At 52.0% G+C, this 11,208-nt stretch overlaps 1 protein-coding gene across 1 annotated transcript in view; it reads left to right on the top strand.

The window, feature by feature from the left end:
* Nucleotides 1-7,413: 7,413 nt before the first annotated feature.
* The window catches only part of Clic4 (chloride intracellular channel 4), a 53,242-nt gene continuing 49,447 nt past the window's right edge, over nt 7,414-11,208 (top strand). Inside the window, exon 1 of the mRNA XM_055611110.1 lies at nt 7,414-7,651. Within this exon, the coding sequence (XP_055467085.1) occupies nt 7,580-7,651 (72 nt within the window). The 5' untranslated portion in view covers nt 7,414-7,579. The remainder of the gene's footprint in view (nt 7,652-11,208) is intronic.

Below are 11,208 nucleotides of genomic sequence, written 5' to 3'. Positions count from 1 at the left end.
TTTTGAGATGGTCAGCTAGGTCGCTCAGGCTGCCCAGGAAGGAATGAATATCTACCTGCTTCAGATGTCTGAAATGACAAGCATGTACCACCATGCCCGGCTTATATCATCTTCATGTTTTGCTAAGACAGGGTCTCATGTAGCTTGGCTCTCTTGCCCCCACTCTTCCAGGGCTGGAATTGTGGAATGTGAGTCTCCGTGGCCAGTTTCTGGTGTGCTGGGGATCAAACATAGGGATCTGCGCACTAACTCAAGCACTGTACCAACTGAGCCACACCCCTAGCCTTCCCTTGCCATTTATTTTTAAATTGTGTGTGTGTGTTTATCTTTGTATGGGTAAGAGCACATACATGCAGGTGCCCTTGGAGGTCAGAGGTCAGGGCTGTTGGATCCTCTGGAGCTGGAGTCACAGGTAGTTGTGAGTCACCTGACATGAATGCTGGGAACTACGCTCTGATCCTCTGGGAAAGCAGTACTAGCTTCTGACCACTGAGCCAGTTCTCCAGCCCCACACATTGTGTGGTCTGTCTATCTATCTATCTATCTATCTATCTATCTATCCATCCATCCTCATAAGAACTCTATGGGGTCAACAGGCAGAGAAGGTGATTAAAGAGAATCATGGGTTATCATGGGTTCAATGATGGTTCTACCATTTACTAGCTGTGTGACCCTAGGTAGCCGCTTAACCTCTCTGAGCCTTGGTGTTCTCTACTGTATACACCTGGATGGTCTTTTCTCGAGTAAAGACTCAGTTGCTGGGCCAGGCTGGTGGCCAGGAAGGGCTTCTGAGCTTTGGGGGAGCTGAGAAAAGCTGACCTGAACCGTGTCTCAACCGCTCAGGTTTGCTCAATGACTCCTCCCTCCTTGGAGGCTGGAAAGTTCAGTCATTCTATAAATACTGCATTCACGTTAAACTTCAGCCAAACTTATGGCTTGGCCACAACTGGCAGGAAATTATAGGATCTCATTCCCATTGTACTGACACACTTGAATTCAAAGCCAAACTGAAAATTTCCATAGCAGTGTTGGTCCATAGCCCTCTTGCCTGGCATCACCAAAGATTAATTGGGTAGTAATTATGTGATAGATGCCTGGAGAGAAACAGCTGAGCAAAACTTGGGAGATGGGAGGTGTTCAGTCATAAGTCTGCTCCCTGCTGCTACCTTCCCCACCCAACCTGAACTCTCTCTGTAGACCAGGCTGGCCTCGATTAGCCATAGCAGAGTTAGTCACATTTTTATTGCTGTGAAGAGACACCAGGACCAAGGCAACTCTTATAAAAGAAGCCATTTAACTGGGGGACAGAAGATGGTTCAGCGGTTAAGAGCATGCATTGCACCGAGAACCCCTGCACAGATGTGGCCCATGGCAGCTCAGTCTCCAAGTGGGTTCCCTAGTAAGGGAAACAGGTACTACCTCTGACATGAACTCAGTGGCTGGCTCTTTGATTAGCTCCCCTGAAGGGAGGGAGCAGCCTTGCCAGGCCACAGAGGAAGACAATGCAGCCAGTCCTGATAAGACCTGATAGGCTAGGGTCAGATGGAAGGGGGGGAGGACCTCCCCTATCAGGGGCATGGGAGGAGAAGAGGGAGGGAGGGCAGGATTGGGAAGGGATGAGGAAGGGGGACTACAGCTTGGATACAAAGTGAATAAATTGTAATAAAAATGAACAAATAAATAAATATGAATGACAAAAAAATATGCACTGCTCTTGCCCAGGTCCTGAGTTCCCCATGTAACACCAGCTCCAGGGGGATCATGCCTCTGGTCTCTGTGGGTACTGGTGTTTACATGCATACATGTTTACATTCATACAGCATACATATACACATATTTTTAAGAAATAAATCAGGCCTGGAGAGATAGCTCATTGGTTAAGAGACCTGGCTACTCTTCCAGAGGACCCTGGTTTAATTTCCTGTTTGTAACTCCAGTCTCTGGGAATCAGACTTTTCTTTTTTTTTTTTTTCGTCTCCCCTGGCATGCACATGGTTCACAGATATACACACAGGCAAACACTGATATACATAAAAATAAAAAGAAAAAAAGAAAAAAAACCTTTTAAAAAAAGATGAATAATCCTGGCCATTCTGTAGAAAGTGGAAAGAAAGAAAGAAAGAAAGAAAGAAAGAAAGAAAGAAAGAAAAAAGAAAGACCGTCACTCACATACACATAACTAAAAAGAAAATAATAAATAATAGCTGGGCGCCGTGGCACACACTTGGGGAGATAGAGGCAGGTGGATCGCTGTGAGTTCGAGGCCAGCCTGGTCTACAAAGCGAGTTGAGGACAGCCAAAGCTACACAGAGAAGAAGAAAAATAAATAAGAAAGAAAGAAGGAAAGAAAGAAAGAAAGAAAGAAAGAAAATAAATATTAAAAAGGGATATACCAAGAGGAGACTTTTATATGAATGAGATTAGTGGCTAGCCTTTATCTATGCCTCTTTGTTCTGCGAACCCTCTTTGTGAACCCTCTCAAGAACTATGGGGTGGTACACTCCAGGTCACCTTGGCACTTTGCCCACTCTCTGTGCTGTGCTTTGGGACAGGGAGTCACAGGTATAAGGGAGGTTATCTTGTGCCACACTCACTCATGGTACAGTTGTGCAGAGGAGCACTGGCTCCGAGACACTCGATGGTGCTGCCATCTTCAAGTCACGTGACCTGGGGAAGCTGTTCCCTGAGCCCAAGTTTTCATCTTCTCCAAATGAAGACGGTGGGAACTGAGCCTGAGAAACGTGCCCGTGAGAAACCAGGATTGACTGGGAAGCTCCATGCCCCACAGCATGGAGCTGGTCGAATGGCACAGTGTGTTGACTGATGGGTATTGTGCCAACCCCCGGAACCGACAGGGCATCCGACTGGTCCATTTTTGAGCCTGTTAACTCGGTTCCATTCACCTCTGTTCTTCAGAAGCACCGAGAGGGCCAGCGAGCCGCCCTGAGCTGGTAACAATCAGACTGGGTGGAAACTGGCAATCAGCCTGCTGGGAGCTCCCCGGAAACCCCACCTTGTGCTTTGGAAAACCTGACCCCTGGGACATGGTGTTTACTGATTTATTTATTTACTTAGAGGCACACATCTCAGGTGGCAGAAGGTGCTCTGACCCTTAAGCTATTTGTACAGACTCCGCCCCTTTCCACCTTCTTGTGGGTACTCAGAATCAGACTCAGATTTACCGGGCAAGTGCCTTTCCAGCTGACATCTCACTGCTCCCTCCCCTTGCTTTTTAGATAAGGGTTTCATTGTACAGCCTGGGCTAGCCGAGGGTTTGCTGTTGCTTCTCTGCCTCAGGCTCCAAGGGCTAGGATTCAGGCTCGAGACCGCATGCGATGCAGCCCAGGTACAGGATACCACGGTATGGAGCTGTTTCCTGTGGGCTTGGTGTGATCGTGGCCATCACAGAGCCAAGCAGCTGTGGTGACCCTGTCGTCATAGCAACAAAACAAACAAACCTATGCATCTAAGTGTAAGGTATTGGGACTATTAACATTCCCTCCTGGAGAAGAGGCGAGAAGGTCACCAGGCCCCCCCCCCTAAGATTCCAATCGCCACTCCCTCCTGCCCCAGCTGAATGTCCTTTGAGAAATGCTGAAGCTGGCAGAGGCCACCCACTGGGGTGGGACCTCTCCAGGATGGCAGCTGCTCAGGACTCACCCACGCTCCTGTAAATATCCCAGGAAACTCAGTAATCCACCAAGGAGGACTTGACAGCCTCTCTGTGTGGCCTCCTCCCTCTCTATTTGAAGAGAATAGGTGTTTAAGTCTCCCCAGGAAAGTCACCCCGCCTCAGGGCTCAGTCATTCTGTGTACACTCTTATTGACGAGCCAGCAATATTCAGGAATGGTAGTCATCACCCAGACCCAATAAACCTCTTCCCTGGAGAACTGTATGTGCTACTGGGGAGACGGTCTAGGTCCATAGGTCAGTTTCCTCTCTGTTGCTGTGACAAATGACAGGACCAGAAGCAATTTAGGAGAGGAAAGGATTTACCTAGCTGAAGCCTTCAGGTCACAGTTCTTCACTGAGGGAAGTCACAGTTCATGGGCAGGAACTCAGGTGGGGAGGAATGCTGCTTGTGAGCTTACTCACTGCTGCACTGGCTTGCACACTCATGTTTAGCTAGCTTTCTTATACAGCCCAGGACCACCTATAGAGGATGATGCCACCCACAGTGGGCTTGGCTCTCCTGCATCAGTTGATACTCAAAGGAGTCCCTTATAGACATGCCCACAGGCCAATCGGATCTAGGCAGTTCTTCAACTGAGACTGTCCTCTCAGATGATGCTAGGCTGTGTCAGGGTTAGGCCACCTATGACATATCTTAGGAATACACCCATACATACATTTCTTCTTTCTTCCTCTCCAGAACATGGAGAGGAAGAAAGCAGAGGCTGGATGAGAGCTGGTAGCGCCCCGCTTGCACAGGTGGTACCTGGTGAACTTCTAAGGAGTTACTTTCCAGCAAAGATCTGAAGGACACGAGCGAGTGAGAGTTGCAGGAATTCTGGTCAACAAAGAACCCAGAGAGTGAGTGCAAAGGCCGCAAGGCAGCAATGTGGTTGATATTTCCAAGGACCAGAAAGGAGGCGTTGGGGCTGGGGTGCGGCAGACAAGGGGGAGCAGTAGGGGATGAGGTCAGAGTGGTGTGTGCGGAGGAGAGCACACCTCCACCCATCTCCGAGGTTTCTCTTCGTTATAAAAACAAACAGGAGCACAGGGCATGAATCAGTCTTGCGTTACAAAGTTGGAAGCAAAGGTGCTATGGAACCTCCCTGCGTAAACACTGTCTTTCCTCCTCCTCCCAGACCTGTGTTCCCATGCTCATGAGCATCAGTGCGGAGGCTGGGACCCTCTAGGCATGACTGTGAGCAGGTTCCAAGGTACAGGCTCCAGGTCTGTGGACAGGGACAGTCCTGGGGATCACACTACCTTAGGGTTTGGAGAGAATGTCACAGGCTTACTTCCGTTAGAGATTTCTATTTAAGCAAAGAGACAGAAAGACCCCTACTGTGCTGCTGCTTCCAGTATGGGTCCTGTCTGTGCTTGGGGTGCTGTGGGCCAGCATGGGCCCAGCACAGACACATCTGAGCTAGCAGTTTGGGGACCCAAACAGACTTGGATACCCCCTAACTGGGATCCAGTGGATTCATAGATGTCTTTGGGCCAGTCTGGAGTGTTTTAGGCTGTGCTGGGGTCATTTTAGGTGTGCCTGTGTTTTGAACTTACCACTTGGGATCCTGGTGAAAGGGTAGGCAGCAAGGGTACTGGTCGCAGTTCTGTGAAAAATTAACAGGAGGCTCCAGGTCAGAGTCCAGACATCACTTTAGTTTGTTTCTGGTTCAGGTTTTACTCTACAGGGCAGCCCTCCGGTTTTCTTTACTTGTCAACAGACTAGCTGGTCACTGAGTTGAATACGGTGCCAGCCTCTCCTGTAGCGGTGGACAGGATGCCAGAAGGCCCTCCCTAACTATACAGGGCAGTAACCAGCACCACTCTCTAGTCTAGATACGGAAAGGCAGTCCTAAGTCTTACAAGGTCTCATGTAGCCCAGGCTGGCTTCATCCTCATGTAGTTGAGGGTGACCCTAAATTGATCTTTCTGCCCTTACTTCTGCAGGGCAGGGATGGCAGGTACAGGAGACCACATTCTGTTTTATGCAGTGCTGGGACTCGAACCTAGGGCTTTGAGCATGCCTTCATCCCTAGTCTACTAAAAATTCACTAGGCTAGGCAGGGGTGACCCGAGCAATAGGGAGGCAGAGGCAGGCAGATCTCTGAGCTCAAGGCCAGCCTGGCCTACAGATCGAGTTTCAGGACAGCCAGGCCTATGCAGAGAAACCCTGTTTCAAATAAACAAAACCCTATTATTGTTGGTTGCAGTGGCAGACACCTTTTACCCCAGTACTTGGGAGGTAGAGGCAAAGACAGGCAGATCTGAGTTAGCTAGCCTGGTCTACACAGTGGGAACCTATCTAAACAACAACAAAAACAACAAACTTGTTGTGTGTGTGTGTGTGTGTGTGTGTGCGCGTGTGATGGCACTCATGTGGAAGTCAGAGAACAACTTGGAGTTGTTTTATTTCCCCTTCTACCATGAGTTGGGTCCCCCAACATCAGATCCAGGCTGGTCAGTCCTGCAAGACAAGTGCTTTCACCTGCTGAATCATCTTGACTGCCCTTATTCGATATTTTTCTTTTTTGAGAGTCTTGCAATGCATTCATATTGTCCTCAAACTCTCAGGTCTCTTGCCTGAGCCTCCTGAGAGCCACCAAGTTAGGCGGAGGCTTAGGGTGTTTAAGACCACTGCTAATTGCTGGGGCCCAGTATCCCACTCAGAGAATCTAGCAACTTGCATAGGATTGAAGGAGGATAAAGTTGCATGTCGTACCGTGTTTTTACACTGTATTCCAACTTGTTGAAGCATTCTGGTCCACACCAGGCACAGAGGGATAATTGTTGTCCCTCACCCCCAATTTAGTTTGTTTTAAATCAACTCATCACCCTAATTTGGGAGGTACCACAGAGTGAGTAGATTAAGGAAAGCCGGAAGGCACGTTTTCCAGAGGTGACATTTACCCCAGGCAGTCTACGGCAGACCACGTGTCTCTGGCCCCTGCCCGCAGGGTCTAAAGTACTCTGGCTCCTGCGTCCTGAGGGCGGCACTCAGGCGGCCCTCACTCAGGCTGTCCAGGTGAACCGAGGAAAGGGATCGGTCCAGGTGGGGCAAACAGAACGGAGAAAAGACTTAAGAGTCTGGCTCAGCCTCAGGCACAGGGTCTGTGCTGGAGCGGGATCCCGTTTCGGCCTAAGTCAAGCCCGGGACCCTGCACGGCTTCATAAGCCCTTCCGAGCATCTTGATTTCTAATAGAGCAGAGGCCCAAAGGGAGGCCCGCAGTCAGAGGAAGAAAAAAAGTCCTTCTTAAGGACATGAAAACTTTCGCAAAAGTTTTCCAGGAAAAGGCGGCCGCGCCTAACAGAAGGAGCCCGGGAGGCCGCCGCCCCGGGAACGGGCGGGGATGATGAGTCCTGCGGCTGCAGCGGGGAGAGGGCGCGAGGCGGGCCGCCGCATGAGGTCACCTGGCACCCAACCAGCAGCAGCTGCGGAGGACGCGTCTGCGCCACGGAGGGAGGCGGTGTCAGGCTCCGGCTCCCCGGACCCTCTCCCTCCCGCCCCGAGGGGCGTGGCTGTGGAGGGGCCCCGCCCCGCCAGTCGGCGCTGCCCAGCCTAGGCCGCGCCCCCCCAGCAGCCTTCCTCGCCAGAGGCCACGCCCCGAAGCGCGCCCCGCCCACTCCCCCACCCGCAGAGTCCGGAGGCTCCGCGCCGCCGCCCCGCCCACGCCCCGCCTCCCGGGCCCCGCCCCGCCCCCGGGCCCCGCCCCGCGGTTTGAAGCGGCTGGGACCGCGGCCCCGTCGGAGTCGCGCGGGAGGCGTGAGGCGGTGCCGAGGAGCCGAGGCCGCGGGCAGCTAGACGCCGGGACTGTCCAGCGAGCGAGCGCGGCGGGAACCCGCAGCCACAGCAGCCCCGGAGGCACAGCCGCAGCCGCCGCCCGCGGAGCCCAGCGCAGCCGGCCATGGCGCTGTCGATGCCCCTGAACGGGCTGAAGGAGGAGGACAAAGAGCCCCTCATCGAGCTCTTCGTCAAGGTGAGCGCTCGCTCGCCGTCCCGGGCGGCGCGGCCGAGGCGCGCCCCGCGCCCCGAGGCGCCCCCGCGCGGCGTCCCCGCGCCCCCCGCGCCCCTCTCCCATTGTCTGGGCCCCGCGCCTTCCCGCCTCGCAGCGGGACCTCGGCGGAGCCCGCGGGCGCGGCGACCCGGAGCCGGACCCGGCGGGGCGGGCCGCGCCGCGCGGGTCCTGTCACCCTCCTCGCCCGCTCCGCCCGCTCGATCGCTCCCCCGAGTCAACTCGAACGCCCGCGCCCCGCCGCCGTGAAACTGAAACTTTAATTTCGGTGCCCCGTTCAGTAAGATAAAGACGAAAATTAGACCAAAACCCCAACCCGGGAGCCGGGCTAGGTGGCGTCCGCCCGACACCAGCAGTTGGGAAGGGTGGGCCCGGGAGGACGTGGGAGTTGAGGGCCAGCCTCGGCTACTCGGTGAGCTCGGGGCGAGCCCGGGATGCGCGGGACCCTCCACCCTGTCCTCCCCCTCCATGGGGGAGGGGAGACGTTTTTAAACGCGGGCGTGGTGGCTAGGCTGTGCCCCAGCCGTTGAGGCTTGAGGAATGGATCGAGTTCGAGTCCAGCCTGGGCTACAGATGTGAGCCCCCCTGACGCACGCCCAAAATCCGGACAAGAGCAGCAGAGGAGGGGGAAAGAAAAAGCGGAGAGAAGGGTGGATGCCCCGGAGTTTCCGGGAAAGACGGAGATTCCCGGCTCGGGTTTTCCTGTCCGGTGCTTCACCACCATCTGGTTTTCTTGTTTCTCAAGCGCGGCGTGTTTGCGCATGATGCAACCTTTCGGCCGCGCTGGTCGGTGTCGCCGCCCCGGCAGGCGCTTTTGGTTTGAAAGAAAAACTGATGCCAGAAAAGAATTCTCCGTCCCCGCGGGCTTTAGGAGGTTCATTCCTCTCGCCCTTCTTGGGCTTGAGAACCCCGGGACCGCCTTCCTCCTGCGCCGAGGAACCCTGCCCGGATGCTCCACGCGGCTCTCCCTCCGGGGGCGGTAGGGAAGGGATTGAGTTACACACATCTGGGTCGTCTGCCCTACCGGACCGCCGCTGCGAGATGCTGTCAGCCACCAAACAGCCGGGCCCATGTAGAAGAAGGCAACACGTTAGAAAGCCAGCAGGAGCCCAGCACTCTCTCGCCCTTTCCCAGGTTTAATTTGAAAGAGCGGAAATTTTTGAAGGACGCGTTCCAGAGGTGGAAGGCGGACATCTGCAGGGCGGTAGCCGTGCTCAAACCAGCCTTTCGCAGGAGTCGCCGAACAGCATCGGAAAACAGATATTTTCGTTACGATTCGTCACAGTAGCAAAGTTAAAGTTATGAAGTATCAATAAAAAGAATTTTATGCTGGGGGGGGCGGTCACCACAACTTAAGGGACTATAATAAAGTGTAGCAGCGTTAGGAAAGTTGAGAACTGATGGTCTAGAGACTTGAAAGAGACAGGCGTAAGGCGCTCAAAATCGTCTCTGCTACTCGAGGTGGCAGACATAATACTTTATTTATTTATTTATTTTTGTTTTTTGAGACAAGGTTTCTCTGTGTAGACCTAGCCGTGTGGAACTCACTCTGTAGACCAGGCTGGCCTCGAACTCAGATCCACTTGCCTCTGCCTCTCCCCTGCTGAGATTAAAGGTTTGCGCCACCAACCGCCCAGCTGACATAATACTTTAGAGGTGTGTAGGAAGGAACCTGAAGAAATGGGGAGAGGAGAGTGGAAATACACCAGGGAGCAGCCGAGGCCAGAGATGAAGCCAGAACAGCTTTTGTTTCTCCTCTGCACTCTCCCTCTCCTGTTTGTCTCGGAACTCATTAGGTAGCTCAGGCTGCCTCCTCCTGCTGAGTGCTGGCATCACAGGTGTGAAGCATCCTACCCAGCAGGAAGGGGTTTTGATAAACTAAATAACAAAGCAAAACCAACCTCCAAAAACAGATATGGTAATCATGGTGAAACCTTAGAAGCCTGGTCCCTTAATCCCAGCACTTGGGAGGCAGAGGCAGGCAGACCTCTGAGCTGGAGGCCAAGCCTGGTCTACATAAGTGAGTTCCAAGCTAGCCACTGCTGCAAAGGAAGACCCAGTCTCAAAATCAACAGCAGCAAGCACAACAGCTTAGAGTCACACAGACACTACAGTTTACAGCTTCTGTTCAGTGTGGCGTGGGAGGTCTTGGACAATGTAATATGGCAAGGAAAATGTTTGAAAAGTAGGAAGGGGTTGGAGATGTAGCTTAGTGGTAGGACACTTGCCTGTCATGGCCAAGGCCCTGTGTGTGATTTTCAGTAACATGCACTCGTGAACACACACACACACACTCTCTCTCTAAGAGGACATAATGGATACCTAATTATGTTAATTTAATATATGTTAATTTAATACTCCTATAAGGAGTTGATGGGATTTACTTTTCCTAAAGCCGAGTCACTTGCATACCCCTTCTCAGGGTTCTGTGTTTGTGGTGCGAACCACCGAATTCACAGGTCTCTCTGGGCTCCAAATACCAATTATATAGTTCTGTGCTCATTGGTTGGGCTATCCTGGGCAATTTGTTTTGTCTTAAGCTTTATTTTTTTTTTTTCTGTGAAATGATTTTTACTCTTTTGTGCTTTAATATAGGCCAATTTTATGCTGATACGGACCCAGTTAGTTGTTTGAAAGGAGAAAAAAGGAAAAGTAAAATGTGGTTAAAGGGTGTTGATTTCTTTTCAAACCCTGTATGTGGGAAATGCAAATGGTAAAATACACTTACACAGTTATTTAAAAAGCAGTGTGGGGCAGAAACTGGTTGTCTAGGGTGGTATGCTAAACAGCATTAAATTTGTAACAGAAAACTGTTTTGTTTTCTTTTTCTTGGCCATAGGTTTTTTTTTTTTTTTTGTTTGTTTGTTTTTTTAAAGATTTATTATTTATACAGCATTCTGCCTGCATGTGTGCCTGTGCACCAGAAGAGGGCACCAGATCTCACTATAGATGGTTGTGAGCCACCACGTGGTTGCTGGGAATTGAACTCAGGACCTTTGGAAGAGCAGCCCGTGCTCTTAACCTCCGGGCCATCTCTCCAGCCCTTTATGGGTATTTAGTAAGGCAGAGGGATGAAGAGCAACCTGGCTGTGGGAATGGAGACTGGGGCTGGGGAGGGTTGGACCTTCAGGAGGGGGAGGGGATCACCTGGACTGGGAGAGGGGAGCCGAGCACCAGAATTTGTCACTTTCTGCTTCCTGACTGTGGATGCTATGTGACCAGCCTCTGAGGAGCCAGAAGATTCAGATCATGAGAAGCTGAGGCTGAGACAGCTAAAGCTCTAGCCTGGCTTAGTCTGTGCGTTTTCAGGTTCATCTCCCTTCCCCTGCTTCTGGCTTGCTGTCTGCTCACCTTCCTAGTTAGGGAAGGTGTAACTGGATCCTGCCGCCAGTTTTTTGTGTGTAGTTTCAAGGGCAGACTTTCAAATAAGAGATGAAATAAATCTTCTATAGAAAGTGGAGTCGAGATCGAACAGTTATAGTAAAGACAGTGTTCCCCTGTCCACCTGGTTTGCTTCTTTG

The sequence above is a fragment of the Psammomys obesus genome, unplaced genomic scaffold (assembly GCF_907164565.1).
Source record: "Psammomys obesus unplaced genomic scaffold, mPsaObe1.curated_primary_1811, whole genome shotgun sequence".
NCBI lineage: Eukaryota > Metazoa > Chordata > Mammalia > Rodentia > Muridae > Psammomys > Psammomys obesus.
The sequence above is the reverse complement of the archived record's forward strand: the minus strand, read 5'-3'. Positions and strand labels throughout refer to the sequence as shown.